This window comes from Microcaecilia unicolor, chromosome 8, assembly GCF_901765095.1.
Source record: "Microcaecilia unicolor chromosome 8, aMicUni1.1, whole genome shotgun sequence".
Taxonomy (NCBI): domain Eukaryota; kingdom Metazoa; phylum Chordata; class Amphibia; order Gymnophiona; family Siphonopidae; genus Microcaecilia; species Microcaecilia unicolor.
The window spans coordinates 152,364,163-152,389,195 of NC_044038.1; the positions used below are offsets into that span (position 1 = coordinate 152,364,163).

General features: G+C 42.5%; 1 protein-coding gene across 3 annotated transcripts in view; it reads right to left on the reverse strand.

Moving 5' to 3' along the window:
* RNF130 (ring finger protein 130) overlaps window positions 1-25,033 on the reverse strand; it is a 288,762-nt gene that overhangs the window by 6,775 nt on the left and 256,954 nt on the right. For 2 of the 3 annotated variants that reach the window (XM_030213322.1, XM_030213325.1), the window contains 2 exons: window positions 17,878-17,971; window positions 13,861-14,020 (listed from right to left, as the gene is read on the reverse strand). The exons of the other annotated variant lie outside the window; for it this stretch is intronic. In XM_030213322.1, the coding sequence (XP_030069182.1) occupies window positions 14,005-14,020; window positions 17,878-17,971 (110 nt within the window). In that variant the 3' untranslated portion in view covers window positions 13,861-14,004. Of the gene's footprint in view, window positions 1-13,860; window positions 14,021-17,877; window positions 17,972-25,033 lie in introns of those variants that run through there. 3 annotated transcript variants of the gene reach the window in all.

Genomic DNA, 25,033 nt, shown 5'->3' on the forward strand with positions numbered 1-25,033 from the left:
TAGGATGCATTTTGGTGGGGAGTGATTTAAAAAAAAAAAAAAATCTTATTCAGAGATCTTGTTAGTTAGAACATAAGGAGTTAGGCCTCTGTATGTTGTACTATTTTATTGCCCACCCTAGTTGACTAGTGGTGATTGGGAATTGACTATTAGGTTTGATAATCATTTCGTCTATTGGGATTTTAATATACAAATAGAGGATGGTTTTATCTCGATAGCATGACGGTTTTTAGATTGCATAGCTGATTTGGGCCTTACTAGGCGAAACAGGGCCCAAAGCATCTCGGGGGCCATGCATTGGATTTGATTTTGAGGTCCCTTGGGCTTATGTGGCCATCCCTTTGGGAGTGATTCCTCTTTACTGGACCGATCATTATTTGGTTTTAGTCTCAATTAAGGAAACATTAGGGTGTGAGGTAAGTCAGATGGGTTATGGCTACAAGATTTTGGGTGGAAAATGAGCAAGCAGATCAGTATATTATCCAAAATATTTTATTGAAGATACCGTATTAAAGACAGTTGCCCGACACAGGCTGTGTTTCGCCCACAAAAGGGCTGCATCAGGGGCTAGTCTGTATCTCTACGAATAAGAACAATTGCAAATTGCATATCAGGACAAGGAAAAAGGAAATGCAAAAAAACCCAGCACAAACAGCATGTCCTGTTGTGTTTCCAAATCACCAGCAAGTAGTCTGCTATCAAAGCTGGAAAAAAAATTTACTGATCTGCTTGCTCATTTTCCACGTTGGATTTCACAGATTGTTTGCCTTGCTGTTTTCTGGGAACTACAAGATTTTGGGGCAGTGAATTTGGATTTGTTGGACTCTTTATCGGGGAAATTTGAGAGATCTTTTTTAATGCTTCCCTTGGAGGACCAGGTGGATTATTGGAATAGGACTTAGGGTTGAGGCAGATATTCTTTATATGTTAGAGCTAGGGGGAGGGAGAGGTGAGAGATCCCTGGTTTCATTTAGGTTTGCTGGTGTTGAGACGCCAGCTGAAGAAGGCAGAGAGGGTGTGGAGGAGGTATGGTTCTCAGGAATCGAAGCAGGTGTTGAGAGAGCAACAGAGATACTACCAGCCTCAGGTGACACAAGCTAAAGTGAAATATTTCACTTCTTTGATGAATAGGGTTCTTAATCCAGCTCATAAGGTTTATCAAGTAATGCAGGGTTTGCAGGTAGTTGGTAAGATTCAGGGTGCTCAGTTTTTTCCTTCGGTGGATTTTTTGGCTGATGTGTTTGTAAATAAAGTACAGGATCTCTGTGAGGGGACTAGGAGGTTAGGGAATGATCTTGTTTGCAGGAGCTCTTTCATTGGCTTGATTCATAATGGATAGAGAGAATTTAGGCAGCCCATGTGGGATGAGTTTCTTCAGAGTATGAAGGGATTGTGAGTGGGAATGGGTTTGGATCCTATACCTGTATCTTGGGTTTGGCAGCAACACCACAGTTTACTCCTGGTGGTGTATGGTTTGGTGTTTAGGATTTTGAATGAGGGGATGGTTCCCACCCCATGGAAAAAGGCAGTAGTATGCCCTGTTCTGAAGAAGGGGGGGGGGGGGGTGGATGTGTTGGATGTGATCAATTACAGGCCGATATCAAATTTGGGTTTGTTGGCTAAGTTGGTGGAGAGAGTGTTTTTTTTTTGTCAGCTGGTTGATTTGTGGATAGGGTGGGGGCACTGAGTCTCTATTGGTCAGGCTTTTGGGAAGCTTATGGTATGGAGACATTATCAGCATTGCTGATGAGTGATGCTCGTACCCATTTGGATAGAGGGATGGTAGCTTTAGTCGTATTGTTAGATCTCACAGCTGCCTTTGATGTTTTGGATCATCGTTTATTGCTGTATCATTTAAGCTTAGGATGGGTGGCCAGGTGTTAACCTGGTTCTCTTCTTTTTTTTTTTTAAAGTTGTACCTTTGTGGTTCAGGTAGGAGGGGATACTTCGACAGTTTGAGTAATAGCATGGGGTGCCACAGGGTTTCGGCCTTATTCCCAGTCCTATTTAATTCGTTTTTGGTCCCCTTGATAACAATTGTGCAACAATTTGAGGTACGTGTATATGCAGATGATATTTTGTTGGTGACTTATTGTTCACCTACAATGTCAGATCTTTCGGATTTGCAGGCCTGTTTGACAGAAGTGGAGAACTATGACTTTGAATCAAATGGTTTTGAATATTGGGAAGACCGCGGCTTGCTGGTTGGTTGGACTCTTGCCCTGCTCTGAATTTTTACAGGGCAAGGTACAGTTATCAGATTTGTTTCGTTATTTAGGTGTTTGGATCGATTCGAAGTTGAAACTAGAACAGCAAATTTCATAGGTAGTACAATTTGGTTTTGCTTCTTTGAGAATGCTGCATGCAGTTCACCCTTATTTTGACGAGGCAGTTTTACATACTTTTTTACATGTGCTCCTCATCTCTAAATTGGATTATGTTAACATTATGGGGCTATCTTGTCAGATGCTGAAGTGACTATGTACTGTTCAGAATGCAGGGATTCGACTGCTTGGGGGGCTAAGAGAAAGCATGTAATTCCACATTATGTAAAATATCATTGGCTTCTAGTGGAGTACAGACCAATATAAAAAGTATTAACTATGGTGCACTGAGATTGTGCACAGCACAACCGGGTTATTTGGCTGATTTTATTGCTTCCAAATATACCATCTCGGGTTTTTAGGTCTCAGGTACAGGGGTTATTAGCTCTTCGCCCCTCCAATCAGCTGTGCCTTTCTTCAACGAGAGAGGGCATTTTTTTCTGGTTTGCTGCCTATTTATGGATTTCTCTTCCACAACACATTTGGGATGAACAGTCTTATGAATGGTTTAAAATTAGACTGGAATCTTCTCTATTTGCAAAGTTTTTATTTCTGGTTAGCAGGGTTGTCCTCTGGCCACGTGACTTACAGAAGGCTTACAGAAGAAACTGATGGATGCTATTTCTTTTAACTGGTTTGTGAGATGCGTGTGATGTTTCTTTCTTTTCTATTTTAATTGGCGTTCTTTTCTGATTTTTCTTTTTGTTTTATGAATATGTAAACCACTCTGACTTGTATGACAAATAGGGCGGTATATTAAATGCTATTAAACTATTATTCATGCTCATTGTTCACAACATATATTATTATTGAATTGACATGGTTGTTATTCCCAGGATGGTAGTTATTGTTCTGACTGTATTGGCTAATGCAGCCACTGTTCTCTTTATTTGACAAGTCAATACAAATTGTTTGAACTTAAAAAAAAAGAAAGAAAGAGAAAAGTCTCTACCACAAAATGAACCTTGTGTGGCATGAGAAGCTGCATTTTCTCCTTCAGTCTCTTGATGCATGACGGTTCTTTTTGTTTTCCCTATTTGCTTTTTGATCTGTATCATCCCACTGCTTTGGAAAATGGAGCCAGAGCTGAAAACTGGCTTCATGAATCTTCCATTTTTTTTAAATAACTCAATCTCTCCCCTTCCCCTGCTTTTGGGTTTACATACTATGGAACACAATGAGAAATCCTAATACTGACCACTAGAGGTCACTGTTAAATAATGACAGTTGCCCCCCCCCCCCCCCCCCCCCCCCCCCGAGTTGTGAACACTGCCTCTGAAGCATCTAGAACAGTAAAGATCAGACGCATGAATCAAATCTAGCATAGGACTGCCACTGGCCAACCCAGCAACGATTCTTTCAGGGTATTAGGTATTGTTTTGCCCTTCCGGAAATATTTTATTAAAATGATTTTGCTTGCTGTGTTTTATATATTATTTATACATATTGCTATAAGTTTATACTTCCCACAGAGAGATCCTACAAATACATCTGAAAGTAAATGTTTGACACCTGCCTTTAACTTCCAAAACAAAGAAAGCTCTACAAAGTACTTGTAAGAACTATCATAGCAGGAATCAACAAAGTTATAATTTTATACAAATGCCATTTATGTTTTGAAAAATTTATTTTTTGTTATTGTATATCTACCGTTACTGAAATGAGCAAAACAGAAAATGAACCAGTCTCCACACCCCCTCCCTTCAAGATTCCAAACATTATTACATGTGGCAGTGACTCCTACTCGGGGTAAAAATGGAATTTTTGCTGAGCAGAGGCGGTAGCTGTGGGTAGTTTGCATACACCGCCATTAGTTCTTTTAAAAGCAGACAAGTAATGTAATACATGACATTCCAGTTAATAACTGGCCTCTAACCAGATCTAGGTAGGTTACCAGTGTATACCTTCCTGTGCCATTTCAACTCTGCTGCTTCTGAAACTTCCAAATTGCGATCATCTCATTAATATGGTTGTAGACAAAGCATGGGGCATACATTCATTCCCTGTTTCTCACCTCAGCATCCCATTCACAGCAACCTTAAAAGCAGGGGACAGTGCTGCTTTAATGTGTATCAAAATGGTATATCACAAACTGTTTGAAGAAAACTGTGAGAATTCCTCAAAGTAAACAAGATGAGGAAAAAAAATGTAACGGCCAAGGAGAGGGCTGGCACATGACTCAGGAGTCCACCAGATTATAATTATTGTCAATCTAAATAAGAAAATGGTGTTCACAGAGGCCTGGCACGGACGTTTCAGCAAGAAGTGCCTACATCAGGGGGTCCTCAAACTGTGACATACAAGTCCTTTAATTCTTAGTAGTAAGAATCCTTGAGTACACTTCAACTCTGTTTTACTTGCAAGAGCAGTGGCTTATAACAACACTGCTCAAGGAAAACAGAGTTCAAGCATACTTGAGGATTCTTACTTTTCAAAATTAGAGACTTGGCATGTACCCTAGAGAGACTCATACTGGAAAAATAAACCTAGAGTGGCTCAGGGTTACCTCAGTCACCAGAAGATGTGTGTTGTTGTGAGATGCTCTATAGACCACAAGCAGCCACATTAATTCCATATTTCCCAGCTGGATTCCTGCTTCCCTTGGCTTGGTTGGTGTAAGATAGTGAAACCTGTGGGGCACAGTTCAGCCCATGGTATTCCTCCTCCACTTCCATTCAGCCAGGTCTCAGTAATTCCCAAGATGTCTAAGTAGTGTGATGACATCATGGATCTAAGGACAGTTTTTACTGGCTGATTTGGCATTTACTAGGGCCAGGTTTCCAAGTGGTCTGTTAGTTGTGGTTATGGTTGTAGCTGCTTTTCACTGCTGCTTTTAGCTCCTAGCCACAATTGCCCTCCCCTTGTCCCTTCCTCCCTTCTCACCCATTACTTCCCTCACCCGTAACTGTCTTGTTTGTCTGTATTACTTGGATTGTAAGCTCTTTTGAGCAGGGACTGTCTCTTTGTATCAGGTGTTCAGCGCTGCATGCGTCTGGTAGCGCTGTACAAATGCTAATAATAATAGTTTTAGGGGTTATTTATTTTATTTATTTATTGCATCTGTATCCCACATTTTCCCACCTCTTTGCAGGCTCAATGTGGCTTACAATACATCATGAATGGTGGAAATACATAAGAAAATAGACATTTAGTATTACATAAGTATCTTGTGTATACCATGATTTATGATTTAAAACATGATAGTAGTGTAACAAGCAATATTGTAAGACAATCTGGAATATGTGTAGGAGTTCACATTTGTTGATCTTTGTGGTATGCCTTGTTAAAGAGATGGGTCTTCAGTAGTTTGCGGAAATTAGTTAGTTCATAGATCGTTTTTAAGTTGCGCGGCAGCGCATTCCAGAATTGTGTGCTCAAGTAGGAGAAGGTTGACGCATGTGTTATTTTGTATTTTAGACCTTTACAGTTGGGGAAGTGAAGATGAGGAATGTGCAGGATGATTTTTTAGCATTCCTGGGTGGTAAGTCTATCAGGTCTGAACATGTAGGCTGGGGCATCTCCGTGAATGATTTTGTGAACTAGAGTACATATTTTGAACGTGATGCGTTCTTGAATGGGAGCCAGTGTAGCTTTTCTTGTTGGGGTTTTGCACTTTCATATTTTGTTTTACTGAATATGAGTCTGGCTGCTGTGTTCTGAGCTGTCTGAAGTTTCTTATTTGCTCTTTACAGCCAGCGTAGAGTGCGTTGCAGTAGTCTAGATGACTGAGTACCATTGATTGTACCAGGTTGCGGAAGACGTTCCTTGGAAGAAAGGTCTTACTCTTTTTAATTTCCACATTGAGTGGAACATCTTCTTGGTTGTGTTTCTCGCGGGACTCTCAAGAGTTAGGTGTCGATCCAATGGTAACTCCAAGAATTTTTTAGTGTGTCTGAAATTGGAAGATTTAGTTTTGGTGTGTTGATGTTGGTGAATTTGTTCGTGTTATGTTGAGAGGTGAGTATTAGGCATTGGGTTTTTTCTGCATGAGTTTCAGCTGAAATGCATCTGCCCATGAATGCATGATGTGTAGGCTTTGGTTGATGTCATTGGAAATTTCCTTTATATCTTGTTTAAATGGGGTGTAGATCATTACGTCATCTGCGTATATGTATGGTTGAGGTTCTGGTTTGATAGTAGTTTGGCCAAGGGTGTCATCATTAAGTTAAATAAGGTTGGTAATACGGGGGATCCCTGTGGAACTCCGCATTCAGGTATCCATGTGGCTGATGTAGTCGAATTAGATGACCACTTGGTATGATCATTAGTTAGGAACCCCTTGAACCAATTGAGAACGTTGCCTCCAATTCCGAAGTACTCAAGGATATGTAGTAGTATTCCATGATCAACCATGTCGAAGGCACTAGACATGTCAAATTGTAGAAGTAGTATGTTCTTGCCAGTTGCAATTGTTTGTTTGAATTTATTCATGAGGGTAACTAGTACTGTTTCAGTACTGTGGTTAGACCGAAATCCCTGACTGGGAGTCGTGTAGTATTGAGAATTTGTTTAAATAGTTTGTGAGTTGTTTGGTCACCATCCCTTCCATTAGTTTGGTTATTAAGGGAATGGATGCTACTGGTCTGTAGCTGGTTAGTTCACTAGCATTTTTCTTTGCGTCTTTGGGTATGGGGTGAGTAGGATGCTACTGGTCTGTAGCTGGTTAGTTCACTAGCATTTTTCTTTGCGTCTTTGGGTATGGGGGTGAGTAGGATGTTTCCTTTCTTGATGGTGGTAGGCAGATATTCATGTGGGTATAGCTAGATAAGCGTTTTGTCTCTTGAGTTTGTGTTCTCTAGGCAGTGTGTTTTTTCTAGCAAAGAAGGTGCTGGTCCTCAAATGCCTGGCCACCCTTCAGGGGTGGGGTGATCACTGAGGGACCCACCCCACAATAGCCAGGCCCCCTGCAACAAGTCACAGAATCTATGACAAGGCAGAATTGATGTGTAGAGAGCCTGAGCTCTTTCATTAAAACTTGGGGTCCACGGGTCAACTTTAGCATACAATGGAAAAGGAGCCGGTACTCAGTACCCCCTCAAAAAAGCCCTGCCTCTAGGTAGATGGAGGAGTTTATTTTTCCTTCTTCCACAGATTACTGGGATGAATGAAAATCTTTGGTTTACTAGGCCAAAGCACATTCTTGTTTAAAGTAGAAAAGATGACAAAGCTCTCTAGTTATAACAGTAATTAACAGTGGATGTTACCCATACAGTGCTTGATGACAGTCTGAGTCCCTTTGAAGTATCTGCTTCCTAGGGGAAGCCGAGATTCTCTAGGAGATATGTATAGAGTCAGCCTTGTAGAACTGCTAATTCTACCTATATTTTGTGCTTTTAAATCTTGAAACAAGGTAAAATAGTTTTTAAAGTCCAGTATCTAATATCTAACCGTAGAGAGATGTGGTAGCCGTGTTAGTCCACTTTTAAAGGTAATCAATAGAAATAGAGTAAAATAAAACATAGAAAAGAAAATAAGATGATACCTTTTTTATTGGACTAACTTAATACATTTTTTGATTAGCTTTCAAAGGTAGCCCTTCTTCGTCAGATCAGAAATAAGCAAATGTTGATAAATAACAGTATATATATAAGTGAAACATCAAAGCATTTCAGTGAGTCTAACAGCTTCGGGGTGGGGTGGGTTAGGTGACAGAAAGGGAGGGCCGGGTGGATGAGGGACAGGGAGATATGCATGGTGATACCAGGGTGACAAAGCAGTAGAATTTTATGATTTATAATGGGCTAGAAAACCCATATCTTTAAGTCCTGTCTGGTGGGTGCCAAAATATTTAATCATTCTGACTTTAAAGGTCTTGCGTTCCTGTAATGCTTTAAAGTTACCTTTTAGTAATCATTGGTACAATGTTCTGGTTTTCTTCTGTTTACTAGAGACATTTATCAAGTGGCTAACAGTAATGGATTGTTAGTGCCCAATTATTGGTGTTTATTGACTCATTAAGCAATTAAATTGTGCACCCAAAATATAGAATTAGGGGGTTTGTGTTTTGTTTGCCAGTAACAGTGTGCACTCTTTGCAACAAGTGCACACTGTTTTCTGCATACTACGCACATGTGTGAATAACCGCACATGCACTATTGGGGAAACAAAAGCACCCTCTTTGCGAATATTGTATCCACTCGACGACAAAATTCCTATAACAAACAAATTCCTAGAATAAAATGAAACATTCCTGGAAACGTCACAGGAAACAACACAAAACAAAAATTTCCAGTTGGCCCTGTGCGAGCCTTCTGAATGATCTCTAGATCCTAGGCTCTAGTTCCCAAAACCATTATACAATCAGAAAGCTAGAAAATGCTCAGAGGTTTGATCACATCACATCACTTTTAAATTCTATTATTGTTTGCCTGTACAGTATTGGATAAAATTTTAAAATTATTTGTATTGCCTATAAAACGTACTATGAATAAAAGCCAGGTTACTGAGTTCAATGCCATACCGTATGTTCTGACGCTTATATCCCTGCAGGATCAGACTGGTTATGCTTCACTTTTTTTTTCTAGGACCTTTCGGGAATCTTTCTTTTGGCTTTCTTTTGGCTAGCTCCCTCCCTTTCAAATCATCTCCCAAAAAGATCTGAGCAGAATCTAACCCCAAAGGATATCGAGCTTTGTTAAACACTCATCTATTCAGGTAGGCCTTCAATATATAGATTCAGAGGGGTTGGGGAAATAATTTAATTTTGAACTGTCAGGATTTTTTTAGTATTGTTGATTAGATATGTTGGACGGTGATTTTTTAAAAAAATATGTACAATTTTCTTTGTATGCTTGTTTTAAATCTTTTCTTTCAATATTTATGGCAGTTTCCCAAGTCCGGTCCTGGAGCACCCCTTGCCAGTCAGGCTTTCAGGATATCCACAATGCATGAAAAGAGATGTGCATATAATGGAGGCAGTGAATGCAAATGAAATTCATGCATATTCATTGTGGATATCCTGAAAGCCTGACTGGCAAGGGGTACTCCAGGACTGGACTTGGGAAGCACTGATTTATGGAGTTCCTTTTCCTTTATACTTTTATGATTGTGAACTATTTTGTTCTGGTTAAGCTAAAGCAGTATAATACCAAGGTTTCTTTTTTTTTTTTTAAATAAACATAAACAAAGATAGGCAGAAACATTCTAAGACCGAACACAGGAGAATTCAATACCAGAAAAATCTTCAAAAGTTTGTTGTGATGAAAAACAACTTTTAGAACAGCTTTGAAGGCAGATGAACTTAGGTTATTTTGTTCTTTGAGCAGCTGACTATTCAGTGGTCAAATGTTGTTGGGGTATGGTCAAAACAGGGGCATCAGCGCTCTTCCCAAACCCTGGGCTTGGGTATATAGAGACTTGGTCAGATCAAGGTACAGAGCAGCTCAAGGACTGTTATCCTTAATCTGCAGCCCTGGCACAGACCTCCAGAAATTTCTGGATCCGCAGTGATTCTTAACTTTTAAACCACACAGAATCCATCAACTCAGGAGGCAAATAAGGACATGTTTACGTTTTATGATTCATTACATATGTGAAATGATTAAAATGGCTTGCAAAAATGTTCTGTATGCCAGTTTTGTCTTGGCTGCTGCAACTGGCAATGACACTGAATGTTTTGGGATTGAGAAACCTTTGGAAGAGCAAAACTGTGTTTCTCTTCCAGTTCCTTTCTCTGTCTAGAAGTTGTTTGAGATTGTACATTGTTTAGACATGGCTTTTCCAAAATTTGGCGATTCATCAAAACCATAAATAAGAAAACACACAAAGAGAGAAATGCTGCCCATTCGGAGGCTCTAGGTCAGTGGCATAGGTAGACTTAAGGTTTTGGAGCATTAAGTTAACATAGCTGGGTAGTTGTCAGGTAGATCTGAGCAGTGTTTCTAGGTATACTCTTAAATCATAAGAGTGCAACTGATGGCAGACCAAAAGGGTTTGCACAGCCCTGTCTTAAGTGGAGGAGTAGCCTAGTGGTTAGTGTACCACAAATGATCCTGGGGAACTGGGTCCAATTCCCACTGCAGCTCCTTAACCCTCCATTACCCCAGCTAAAAATAAAATACCAGTATATACCATGTAAACCGCTTTGAATGTAGTTGCAAAAACCACAGAAAGGCGGTATATCAAATCCCATTTCCCTTTCCCTATTTGAGATTCTACATGGAATGTTGCTAGTGGAGGAGTAGCCTAGTGGTTAGTGCAGTGGAACATGCAATGTTGCTACTATTTGAGATTCTGAAATGTTGCTACTATTGGAGATTCTACATGGAGCGTTGCTAGTGGTTAGTGCAGCACACTTTGATCCTGGGGAACTGGGTTCAATTCCCACTGCAGCTCCTTAACCCTCCATTACCCCAGCTACAAATAAAATACCAGTGTATACCATGTAAACTGCTTTGAATGCAGTTGCAAAAACCATAGAAAGGCCTTTCATTGTTGTGGTTGGGAGGCGGGGTGAGTGCTGAGCAGACTTCTACGGTCTGTGCCCTGAAAATGGCAGATACAAATCATAAGGTCAGGTATACATATAAAGTAGCATATATGAATTTATCTTGTTGGGCAGACTGGACGGACCGTGAAGGTCTTTCTCTGCCATCATCTACTATGTTACTATGTAAGGCAGTGGTGCATAACTGTTTTTACAGTGTTTGCCTCTTTCTGTTTCTCTGTTGGGCTGGCACCAAAGTTTGCTACTGGTTCCTTATCTGACTGCAAACTTGGAGGAGAAGCAGCAAGGGCGGTAATGTCATGAGGGAGGAAGCCAAGAGATAAAACTTGGGGTGGGGGTAGGTGGGAAGAGAGGAGGAGGAGGAGTGGTGGGCCACTCGTGTCCAGGTCAGGAATGACTCAACCAACACATGCTCTAGGAAGAAATGATGGGGGGAAAAAAGGCCTCGGCAGTGGAAGAGCTCACCGAGATGTGGAGGATATGGGTCAGGGTCCTTCATATAGCTGATGCAGGTGTTTTGATCTCTGCTGTGCTGAAAGCCTGGGTAAAAGGGCCACAGTACAGTAGCACACTACATCAGTAGTCGGGAGCCTAGAGGTGTCAGTGTGGTTAAGTGCGTGGTAACAGGCAGCAGCAGTGGAGGACCGAGGGAGGGCTGCTGGCTCTGACTCATGATCCATTTCTGCTTTGCAAATACCCCTGAATGACTGACCTCTTTATTTTTAAAATTTTTTTTTAGCACATTTATACCCTACTTTATCCCACGCAAGTGCGGGCTCAAAGTGGCTTACAATGCACCGAAAAGGCTATTGCCTGACCAGTGGTTACGCAAATACAATAAAATTAGGACAGAAGGAACAGGGTAAGAAAGAAAAAGGGAAAAGGGTAAAGATGGAGAGTCCAAAATGGTCCGTGAATTAGCTGTTCTGAAGGACTACAGGATGAATGATGAGGCCTGGGTACGAGTGGTGTTAGCTTTCGGCAAGGCAATCCATAAGTGGGTGCTGTTGAAATACCCATTCTGAACAGATGAGAAAAGCTTGCCGCGAGTAAAACCTTGAGTGAATAAAGGTGATTTTTGGCAGGAAGTGATGGGAATTGTCTTAACAGTCCATGTTGATTTCGTAAGGAAGGAAAGAAGGGGAAATCCGCTCTTGCCATCCGTCTACACCAGCCCCTGAGACAACTGTTGCAGTGATCGGGCCACTCTCTGCTAGTTAACGATAAACAGCTGCTTGAAAGATGGAAGCCAACGAACAATAGCATTAAAATCCAGCTGCTTGCGTCAGTTGGGATCGGCAAAGTAGGAGGAAGCAAGGCTCCCATCTATGAGATGAAGTGTCGAAGAGGTCCCAGCGGCGCTGCTGCAAAGATCAACGAGTGGAGATCGGGGAGCAGGAGGCCCAAGCGATCAAGTGGCAAGGCTGAGTGGCAGTAGGCGCAGACGGAGACCGTCGGAAGGAGACCCGCAGTGCAAAAGAGGCTAGTGGCCAGGAGGATCAAGTGGTTGTCAGCGGTCATTGGCCCGAACGAGCTTCCTGAAATGTGTTAGACCCGGCTGGGTGAACGAGAGCCAGCCCGTGCGCCCCGGCACCTATCAACACCTTCAACGCAAGTGCGCCAATCCACTGTCAGACGCTGGTGGTGAGGAAGGTTGGATGATTGTGAAATGAATGAGAGACAGAGGCACAGGTGATGGTTGTAGGTCTGCGGCACCTAACGAGGTATAGAATAGTGATTAGAGTGGTTTTCTGTGCCAGGACTTATGCTTCCTGAAACTTAGTGTAAATCCTAGCACACAAGTTGCGTGCATAACCCCAGTATTCTATAATACTGTGCCTAAATATTTAGAATGCCCCTGACCCGGTCATAGCCACACCCCCTTTTAGGTTATGAACTATACACTTTAGGCGCCCAGTGCTGTAGATTAGCGCAAAGGCCAGGGATGTCCAACCTCGGTCCTCGAGGGCCACAAAACAGTTGAGCTTTCAAGATTTCCTCACTGAATATGCATGAGATCTATTTGCATGCACTGCCTCCACTGAATGCAAATGGATTTCATGTATATTCATAGTGGAAATCCTGAAAAACTAATCTGGCAAGGGCCAGGATTGAACACCCCTGGTGTACACTGATGATCATATAAATGCAAATTAGAGCCAATTAACTTCAATAATTGGTTGTTAGTACCCAACTGACTAATCAGTGGTTCATCTGGGCTCCACGCCCAAATTTGGGTAACCTATCTAGAACTGGAGGGAGGGTGGTGGTATGCGCTATATAAATGATAAGTATTAGTAGTGACTTCAGAGTCTTTTATGAATATATCAAGCTGTCATTAGGACCTTGTCAGGGATCCTGAACAGTATTCTGAAGCTAAGTATAAAAGACTGATAATATAGAAAAGCAAGGAGTTGTGTTTGTTTTTTAGACCTGATTGATTACCTGAGCTCTAGCACTGAGAAATCACATGCAGATTGCTCTTTAGCACTGAGATCTCTTTCTCTCCTTCCACAGTGTTTCTGTCTATATACTGTGTTTGTTTTGTGATTAGGTTAATTTTTTTTTGTCAATATGAAGTTTAGGAAAGATATTTTACATTTCATCCACTATGGTTTCCACGTTGCTAGCTAAAATTGTCTGCTTACTACACAATTAGCCATATCATGAAACGTATAGGAGGGTTTAGGATTCTGGGTTATGAAGGCCATTTTGCAAAGTGATTCCTGCAGGTAAAAAGCCTTTTAACAATATCTGTAGGCCATCCTTCCTCAATGTGGCCAAAGGTCCTTAATATGCAAGCTTTTAGTCCCCCTGAGAGGAGGCATTTCTAGGAGCATGTGGATATCCTGCAAACCCAAGTGGCCATGGAATACTCAAGGCTAGGGTTGAAAAACCCTGACCTATACAAAGCTAGTATATGTGCGTTCTCCACAAAGGCTCCAAGCATCAGAATTGCAATTCCACTGTCCCAAGTCCCAGATTCACTTTCTGCATCTCTATAAAGGGAGAGAAGAGTGCAAAAGACTTGAAAGATCTGGAGCACACAATTGTACAGAAAACGCAAGAAAGAATTTGTTTTCTTTTTTCTTTTATTAGTATTATTTTTTTTAATACAGAGCTTTGGTATTGGCACTTTTATGAAAAATAAAACGGCATATAAACAGCAGGCATGGCATGATTTTGAAGTATAAAAATGTTCCTTGTTCAGGTTACGTGTCAGAAAGCCTCTCTTCAATCCCATTCCACTCTGAGGGATAAAGAAAGAGAAAAAGAAAGGAGAGAATCTTTATTAGATGAGAAAATGGCCTGTGACGTTTAGCACAGTCATATTCCATGCCATTACTAACGTTTATTACAGAGGTTGTTTTTATGCATTATGGGCTCTTATTCTACAAAGCTTATGCTCATAAACTTATTCTAAATTTATGCTCCGAAATTACAAGCGCAATCTACGTTCCTACATACATTTAGGAGCATAAATTATGCTCGTAAATTTATGAGCATAAACTTTACAGACTAAAGCCCTATGTGTTAATGCACACTGTAAGTAAATGATCCTTTTAATGAGTCAGAGCGGGTTCAATAAAGCCCTAGAGTTGTCTCTCACTTTGAAAAGGCTGCAGAGCAGGAGATCAGGCCTCTTGCATAGAATGGGGCAGATGAAAACATTAGTGGTGTTGGTGCTATTTCAAAATACAACTGTAGGTATCTCCTCAACAATCATTTCAAAAATAGAACTTTGCCTACAGTATCTTCCTGAGGACAGACCATCATGTTTTATTAGAATCACTCCATACTATTTACATTTCCTGCTGTGGAGAACAGCTCCTGCCATATTGAATTGCTGTGATAAAACTAATGACTTGTGTTTGAAGTAATAGTGTAGATGAATGAAGTTGTCTGTGAAATAAGTGTTTTAACAGGATATGGATGGAATACTTGAGATTCTTTTAATACCTGCATGAAGATAAAAACAGCAGTGTGAAACTGAGACCCTTCAGATGTCTAGGTGTCCCTGGCCTAGGTCTTCCAAATCAGATTTTTAACTCAAAACAAGTCGGCAAAGAGAAAATGCAAGAAACTCTGGGTCTTCCAGCTCATGCCAGCATTCGTTAAGATGTCAGGGGTTGCAAGATGATGGTGTGATCAATAGAAACTGACTACATAACACCTTCACTATACAGCACTAGTACAGGAAGCACTGTGCTCTGTGTCACACATTAATTTGTACTGTATGTACCTGAACATATATTCTTAATTGTTTTGATATGTTTTGAGTTCTGTTAGGATGCCATTTACCAGTGGCATGGTCATGAGGGGGCTCTCCACTTTGAGCTCAGGGACCCACAAACTGCAGTACCCTGAATGGCTGGTGGGGATGCCCATGCCTCCGTGGCCTAAACCTCCCCCAGTGTGAGGAAGTTGGCAGTGTGTTTTCCAGTCACTGATGCTGACATTCTTTGCGCATGCTAAGTTCATGTGCATGAACTGAGCATTCACAGAGTGTTGGCCTTGGCGGCTAGAAAGCATTCTGCCAACTTCTTTGTACTGGGGGAGGTTTGGACTGCAGAGCTCTTCGGACATCCCTGCCAGCAAAGGAAATATTTTTAATTGGGGAGGGGGGAAGGGACAGCAGAGAGGAATGGATGGCCCCAAGTCTGCCCCCCCCAAAAATGGGCTGCAGGCTTGCACCCCTTTCATTTATGAACAGTTAATGTATGGAAACACCGTTAATGCAAATTTTATAGTACAAGGCCCATTTTGAGGATAATTCTACAAAATGGACACCAACATTTACTTGGCAAACACGCATGTAAATGATTAGAATTCCAGAATATTAATGCGTATATGCGCATGTATGTGGAATACCCTCCTGCGGGAGGTGGTGGAGATGAAAACAATAATGGAATTCAAACGTGTGTGGGATAAACACAAAGGAATCCTGTTTAGAAGGAATGGAACTACGGAATCTTACATAAGTACATAAGTAATGCCACACTGGGAAAAGACCAAGGGTCCATTGAACCCAGCATCCTATCCACGACAGCGGCCAATCCAGGCCAAGGGCACCTGGCAAGCTTCCTAAACGTACAAACATTCTATACATGTTATTCCTGGAATTGTGGATCTTAGCGGAGAATGGGTGGCGATGCTGGTATTTGGAGAATAAAACTGGAGGAGGCCGGATTTCTACAGTTTGTGCCCTGATCGTGACTGAATAGACATGGAGGGGCTGGAGTGTAAATTTTAAGGGGCTTCGATGTTAGCTTCAGAACTTTTAGTACAGGAACAGTGCTGGGCAGACTTTTACGGTCTGTGCTCTGAGAAAGGCAGGGACAAATCAAACTCAGGTATACCTAGAAAGTATCACATACCATGTAAAATGAGTTTATCTTGTTGGGCAGACTGGATGGACCGTTCATGTCTTTATCTGTCGTCATTTACTATGTTACTATGTATTCGTGCAAATGGAAAAATTTGCCTAAGCACTATCCTGTACATGTGTGCATATCTTCTACAGCGTATATTTGACAAGTGGACATACAGATAGGCGCAGTCTGGGTGGGACTGCCATGTGCATAATTTATAGAATACTATAAGTTACAACTAAAAGTAGACAAAGCGATGGGGCCTGATGGGATACATCCGAGGGAACTCAAGGAACTAGTGGCTTGTTATTAACCAGTTGACTTGTTATTAACTATTTGACATTCATACTATCAACTAGATCGCTCATTTCAAATTTTTTCAAAACTCTATTTCAAAAAAATGGGGGGGGGGGGGGGGGGGGGAACCATCAGATATAGCAAACAACAGTAATGCAGTAAAAAACTGCTTATCTTCACTTTCATTCCTCATCGGTCCTTTTTATAATAAAACATCAATCTTCTTAAAGCTCATAATGTGTTTATTCATTCATTACTTAACACAGAGCTCTGGACCAACTGCGCCTAATTTTTGGCATTTGGGCGCACAAAAGGCAGCATTCTATAACATTGCGCCTAATTTCTAGGAACATCCCCTGATCCATTCATGCCCTTTTTGAGTTGTGCACTAGAAAATTTAGGCACAGATGCGATAGAGTAGCGCCTAGGCCAGATGTGCATGCAAATCCAAATTGTTGCCAGTTAACGTCAATTATTGATTGTTGACGCCTCATTTGGGGACTCAACTTTGAGCGACCTTTAGAGAATCCAAGGGATGGTATCTCCAATTCTGCTGCTTTGTGACACAATCATAAAACTATCTGGCAAACTGTTGCCAGAACTGGGTGAATCTACATGGAAAGTCATGTTTGTTTTTTTTTTTGCAAAAAGTAAATAACTCCTATTTGATTCGTTTTCTCTTTTCCAGTAATGTACGGTTCTAGTTTTCCTCAAATCTGTTCCAGTCCTTTTCTTTACTGGCATGAATGTGACTTTAAGGTGCACAGACCTGTTTTAAGTGGAAGGAGATGTATATCACAGCTCTGCTCCCACACGGTCCCTAACCTTTCTTCACACAGTAATATTTTCCAGTGGAATGAATGCAGCTTCATAGTTACGGTTAGACTTGCAAACCAAAGATGATATTTTTGTATCAATTCAATGTTGTGGTTAAATCCAGTGGTGTGGCCCTGGAGAGGCTTTGGGGGCTTGCACCTCCCTTTAGCCTCAGGTATCCCCCCAACCCAGTCTGCAGTACCCTGAATGGTTGGCAGGAATGCCCAGACCCCACCAGCTAAAGAGCTCCATGGCCCAATCCTCCCCCAGTGAAAGGAAGGCGGCAGCATGCTTTCCAGCCACCGATACTCCTTACGTATACTCAGTTTGCGTGCACAAACTGAGAATATGTGAGGAGTCCATACGCTGCCGACTTCTTTGGGGGAGGTTCGGACCATGGAGCTCTTGAGCTGGGGGGTGCCAGTATTTACAGCAGGTTTTGACATACCTAAATGCTGGTGCCAAGTTAGGCACAAAATCCGCACTAAGCTAGTTTAGTGTGGATCTTTCGAGTGCATAACTTTGGGGATCTGAAACTTTACAGTCTGCACTTCCATAAAGCACTTTTCCATGCCCACCCTCCAAAATCATGCACATTCATATTGGAGAAGAGCGTACTTACTCTCTAGCATTCATGCTGGTTGTAGCTTTGATGATCATATAACAGAGAGTGAGAGCGCTGAGAAGTCCAAAACTGGCAATAATAAACCATTCTTCTGTTGACAAAGGGAAAGGGGAGGAGGTCACTCTTGGCAGAAGGCTATTTTCAACACCGACAGCAAAAATCCCTGCCAATGCCCACTGCCAGAGGGCTATGAGGGAGCTGGCAGGATTCTAGTCCCTGAGAAAGAATTGGCTGGCATCAGGCTGTGAAGCAGAAGGAGCTTATCCAGAGTTTACTGGCTGGAGGAAGCTGGCAGAAGAAGTACAAAGAAGGAAAGACAGATGTGAAAATCAAAAGCAAAGTATGGGAGTAGGCACTGGGCTGTTCTTCCACCACACGTCAAGTTAATGAGGAAAGACCAGGACTCTAGCAGCAGGAATACAATGAAGGTTTGTGGGAGTAAAGCAAGGTGTTAAACATTGAAAAGTCTCCATTGTATTTGACGGGTGAAAATGTTTGTAATTCTCTTTGATCCTTATGTTCAACCAACTCTCAAAGGTTTCAATAGAATTCTACACGAATATTAATAAAGGTAGATGTGCCAATGACAAACTGTATATGCGAGAGGTGTCAAGCTGGAGGAAGACTGACATCATGCTCCCGGGCGTTGTGTCCTTTCTTCTGCCTGGGCCTCATGACTTCTCTCCCCCTACCTTCCGTCGATGTCATAGCTCTTGCTTCCCTTCCCTTCCCTCTCACCTCAAGTATCATGGCTCTCCTTTTTCTTCCTGTATCCCCGGGCTGGACCTTATGATTCCCTTTCTCCCAACCTTCCACTGACGTCATGGCTACCACATTCCCTCTCCCAATACCAGGTACCATGGCTATTTTTATCCTTCCCCAGATGTCATAACTTCTGTTTCCTCCTCCAGCTCTACTCACATAAACTCATGGCTTCTACTCTTCTCTGCCCTCCTCCCATGAACCATGGTTAGTGCAGTGGCCTGAGAACCAGAGGAACCAGGTTCAATTCCCACTGCGGCTCCTTGTGACTCTGGGCAAGTCACTTAACCTTCCATTGCCCCAGGTACAAATAAGTACCTGTATATACTATGTAAACTGCTTTGAATGTAGCTACAAAAAGCACAGAAAGGCGGTATATCAAGTCCCATTTCCCTTTCCCTATTTGAGATTCTACACGGAATGTAGCTAGTAGAGGAGTAGCCTAGTGGTTAGTGAAGTGGAACATGGAATGTTGCTACTATTGGAGATTCTACATGGAATGTTGCTAGTGGAGGAGTCACCTAGTGGTTAGTACAGTGGACTTTGATCCTGGGGAACTGGGTTCAATTCCCACGGTAGCTCCTTGTGACTCTGGGCAAGTCACTTAATTCTCCATTGCATCAGGTATGTAATATGTAAACCAGTTTTTGATTGTACCACAGAGAGCTGGTATATGAAATCCCATTTCCTTCTTAAGTGTGTGGAAGTTGCTAGTCCTGGCTGCAGTAATGGTAGAGGTTGCAAGAAGTTAAGCACTCGGACTGAACCAGCACATGCTCACAAACCCTACCTCTTGCAAGGAAACGAGGAAGAGGCAGAGTATATATGAGTGGATACAGGTTCTATTCCCCTCACCTGCCGACTGCTGCTACTGTTACTACAACCAGCAGCCTCCACACATTTCAGGAGTCATGAGGTCTTTCTTGCTCCACCTTGCTAGAGGTCTTTCAGTATTACTTTGGAAACAGCCCCCTTCTAAAAAGACAATCTCAAAACTTATTTCTTCACCTTGGCCTTTGGAATTGCTCGTTTAATGGAGCCATCTGGTTGTGGCTGGTGAGGAAGGTAGTGGTTAGAGTTGGTGGGTTAATATCCGTCTGGTTTGTTTGCTTTGCTCTTGTTGCTGTGTTTTCTCATTTCCTATCATTTCCATGGAATTCCGGTTCATATTTCTAATTATAGGGTAGGTCGTGTTGATCCATGGTGTGACGGGAATGATAGTCCACTAGGGACCCTAGACCTATCAGTGCATATGAGTATTTATTTCTTGTAAACCTAGGGGTTCCCAAACTTTTTCGGTTCACAGCACCCCCCCCAGCCACATGGGTCTCTGCACCCCCTCTGGCCACATGGGTCTCCCTTTCCCTGCAGCCCTCTGCCTTCCCAAATCCAGCATCGCTCACTACCTTCCTTCCTGCAGGTCCAGGATCACTGCCGCTTCCTTCTCTTTCCCCCGCTACCACTGCAGTGCTTGCAGCTTACATTTTTGGGCCATCCGCGATTCACACAGGCACTCTGGGGCCTTTCCAGTCTGCCGTGTCCGGCCCTCTCTGATGCAACTTCCTGTTGCAAGGGCTGGACGCAGCAGAGGGAAGTCCCCGCAGTGCCTGTGTGAATCACGGATGGCTTGAAAATGTAAGCTGGAAGTACTGAAGCGGCGGTGGTGGAAGAAGTAAGAAGTGGCTTGTGGGTGTGGAAAGTAGGGAGGGATGCACCGCAGCACCCCTGAGAGTTTGCTGCAGTACACCAGGGTGCTGCGGCTCACAATTTGGGAACTGTTGGCTTAACCTAAGAGCAGCATAACATGCACCTGTGTCCAGAAATAGCAAGAGCCCAGCTGAGCAAACAATAGTTAGTGGAAACGAAGATGTGCTCTTAGACAGCTCACACCATTGAGTCGCTGAATGACTTCAAATCACTGAAACAGAATGCTGCATAATTTATTTATGGCAACTTTGGACATTCAAGAACATCTTTTAACAACTTCATGAGAGCTACCAGAAGGGGAATTGTACAAAAAAGGGAATGTTCATTTTGCCGTCCTTCCATGGGCATGAGATATGTGATTCCACAGGGAACAGAATTTCTTTTTCTGCCTTGGAACTCATTTTTACAGAGCTTAACCACTACTGAACTTCAATAAACTGTATCTGAAGACAGAAAAAGAGAGATGTCAGGGATCTAAAAAGTAAGAAGAGTTGTCTTTTCTCACTAGATCGTTTCAGGACTGTGCAGTTAGAATAGTCCGTCTCAGCAGTGACCAGTCAGCAAGACATATCTTACAGTTTAGTAATGTACGGCATGAAATAAAGTGGGTGAATCACACTAGATTACTTGTAGCAGAGGCAGAGAAAATCAATCAGGGCTCAATACAGCCCAGAATATTTTTGGCTTCCGGAGAGTAAATAGTGAAATAAGCGAGAACAGCAACTTTAGCAAAATAAAATAGTTGCTAGATGTTCTGCTATAAAGAACATACTTTCCAAGTATTCAGAAAAAAAAATTGTAGATCCGGAGGAGACATTTTATATCTTCCACTTCACCCATGGATCCGCCCACAATGACTTAGTCATGGACATATGTGCTTTTTCTTCATCTCTGGCATATCTCAGTATTAAATATGTCTGCTTTCACCCAAGGTTGGCATGTCAGGTCAGCCCGCTCTCCCCTTCACTTCAATGTGGGACCCTTTTACTAAGCCGCGTAAGCGTCTACGCGTGCCTGTGTGCCAAAATGGAGTTACCGCATGGCTACCACGTGGCTCTTGTGGTAATTTCATTTTTGCCATGCGTCCGAAAAATAATTTTTATTTTCTGTCGCATGTATCGGATGCGTGCCAAGTGGTATTTGGCACGTGTAAGTCATTACCGCCCGGTTACTGCATGAGACTTTACTGCTCGGCAGTGGCGTTCCTAGGGGGGCTGGCACCCGGGGCGAATCGCCGATGCGCCCCGCCCCCCAGGTGCAGCGCCCCCCCCCCGGCGAAAGGACACCCCCACGAAGGAAGCCCCTCCCCCCCGCCGCGCGCACCTTTCCTCTGTTGTTCGATGCTTCTTCTCTGCCCCGGAACAGGAAGTAACCTGTTCCGGGGCAGAGAAGAAGCATCGAACAACGGAGGGCAGGCTGCGCGCGGCACCCCCCCCCCCCCTAGGAACGCCACTGCTGCTAGGTCAGTGGCTAGTGGTAAGGTCTTTGACCCAAAATGGACGCGCGACAATTTTGATTTTGCCGCACATCCATTTTCGGCAAAAATTTTAAAAAGGCGAAACTGATGGTCCAAGATGGCGTCTGGAACAGACGTGCGCTCGTTTAGCTCCTGACTACCAGAAGAACGCCTAACTCTTGGGGCTTCCTTGGAACCTGCGATGGGAAAAAGGAAGGGGAAGTCTACGGTACCTACCTCCGCAGGCCGCAAAGACTCCTCAACCATGCGACAGGCGACACTGGATACGATGGTGCTACGAGCGCCGGCAGTCAATTTGAGCGCTTCGGTAAACCCACAAGATCGGGAACATAGTTTGGAGGAAGTGACGCTGAGTCCTCCTCTTCGCACAGCTCCCCCGCGGCCCGGCGATGAAGGAGAGGCATTGGTGGAGCGGCAATCAGACATACCCGGAAGTGGTTTGGCCCTGACTGCATCTGTTGGAGGCCCCGTTGCCACTTCTTCCCCTGTGAGAATATCAGAAGCGGTAGGACAAGATTTAATTTCCCTCCCGCTTTTACAGCAGGGTGAAACCGCCGAGTTGTTTCGAGGAATAAAAAAACCTGCTGTGATAACCCTTGATTCTATTTGGGAAGCAATTCAAGGGATGAGTTTCACTCTTCAACAAAATTTGCTTAGTATGCGAGGAGAGATGGCGGAGGTTAAACAATCACAGGAACAAGCAGTAATTCGGATCGAGACTATGGAAACTAAAGTTCAGGTACTGGAAAATGAAGCACAAACTTTTAAAAATTTTTCAGCAGAGGTTGTTAAAGATAAAGCATTCCAGTCCCGTAAAATTGAATATTTGGAAAATCAGCTACGCAGGAATAATTTGAGACTTTTGGGCTTCCCAAAATCTCCATTGATCTCTCCCCTGGACATGTTTAGGAAATATCTAACGGAAGTTTTGCTTATTTCCTCAGACAATTACCCACCGGTTACCAGGGCCCAATATATATCGGGTGTTAGAAATGTAAAAGACATTGGTCCTACAGATATGAACTTAACTGATTTTCTTCAAGATTTATTAGATATTATAACCGAGAGAACAACTCTTTTGATAACGTTTGCTCTCGAATTCGATCGAAATAATATTTTTAAACTATACTTTCGCCATATCAATGATAACTTTCTGGGGGCAAAAATTCAAATATTCCCTGATTTGGCCAGGGACACCCAGAAAAGACGGAAAGAATTTCTTCAGCTTAAATCTAGAGTTCTTAATTTGAATGGTACTTTTCTGCTTAGATACCCTTGCCGTTGTATGATAGTATATGATTCTACAAATTATCTTTTTTTTGACCCAGTTAAGTTACTTAAATTTATTTGTAGTAAAGAATGATCTCATTAATACTTGAATGATATAACTATGTATCGGCTGCGTTTCAAATGTATGCTTCTGTTTCTAGCATTGTTTTGCTAATTTTTCTTTTTCTTTTTTTGTTAAATTCCTTGTACTTGGACCATATTGGGGACTAATTATTAGATATATTTACCTTTGTTTATTGCAAATTTGTATATTTCCATATTTCCATATATTTTTTTGTGTAATGCATGAATATAAAATTGAAACTGATAAATAAAAAAAATTAAAAAAAAAATTTTAAAAAGGCCTTTTTTTACAGGTGAACTGAAAAATGATTCTGCGTGCGCCCAAAACCTGCGCCTACACTACCACAGGCCATTTTTCTGCGCATCTTAGTAAAAGGATCCCTGTGTTAGCCTTTAAAACCTATTTTGGTCAATTCCAAAAGCTGGAAACTATACTCCTGCCAGTGGCAGCAAGGGACAGGCAAGTACTGCAAGACTCCAGAGAACCTGTCTGTCTCTAGCACTTGAAACATAATACTGAAGTACCACCCCCTAGTGGCAGCAGGGGCATTGCCAGAAGCCCATTTCTTTTTTTTTGGGGGGGGGGGGGGGTCCCAAAGGTGAACTGAGGGGGCACAATATTCTCTTCCCTTCCTCCTCCGGTGCCAGAGGGGGCTGTGGCTGGTGCAGCCATAGTCACCATAAAATATTAACTTTGCTGGCAGGGATGGAATGAGGAGAAAGCAGAAAACTGAGTATGAAGGAGTAGAGAAGCAGGAAAGTAAAACATATGAGAATAGAGAATGTAACAAACGAAAAGAGATACAATGAACACTTAGCTTGGAGGCAGAACGCAGAGGAGAGAGAGCACACAAGGTAACAGAGGAACAGGAGAGGAGAGAACGTAGGGGGTAATGGAGGGACTGGAGAGGAGAAGACTGGGGTAACAGAGGAACTGGAGAAGAGAGTATGCACAGGGTGATGGAGAAAAGGGGGGGAGGGTGCATGGGATGATGGAAGAACAGGAGAGCGAGCGCATGGGGTTATGGAGGAACAGGACAGGAAAGAGAACATGGAATTGCCAACGAGAGAATATAGTACGTTAGGAATAGAGATGTCAGAGGACACCATGGGGAAACAGACTTGGGGAAATTGAGAAGCGGAAGATGAAACACTCTGGGGGAATTGAGGTGAGAGAAGAGACTGTATGGGAGGAAGAAGGCAAGATGATATAAGGAATGGGGAAATTGGGAGAAGGTGAGCATATGAAGAAAGGAAAGAAAATGCCCACAAGACTGAAAAGCAAAATATCATTGTAAAAATGTAACATATATATAGAGCCTTATTTAGTAAGCATTTTTTCCACACACAAAGATGGGAAACATCTTGCAATAAATAGACCTCATAGTTTTTGGAACATTGTTATAAAAGCCCTTCCTATTATACAGAACAAGCCACTTCAGATACATAAGAAAATAAGCATTGCCAAACTGGGACAGATCGAAGTTCTATCAGGCCCAGTATCCTGTTTCTAATAGTGGCCAATCAGGTCACAAGTACCTGGCAAGATCCCAAGTAAAACAGATTTTGTGCTGCTCATCCTAGAAATAAACAGTGGGTTGTCCGAAGTCTATCTTAATGGCTTATGGACTTTTCTTTTAGGAAATTGTCCAAACCAAGAACATAGAACGAGATACTGTGGAGCAGAGGCAACCTATCTCTATGACCTTGTGCTGTCAGCTGTGAAACAACAGCTTAGAGTCCTAGAGGGAGAGGTGAGACCTGCCGTGTCGAGGGAGCCAAGGACTCTTCCACGTGCATACCATAATTTGGGTGAGGCCAGTGTTTTCCTTCCTATAATCCAGGGGGTTAGAT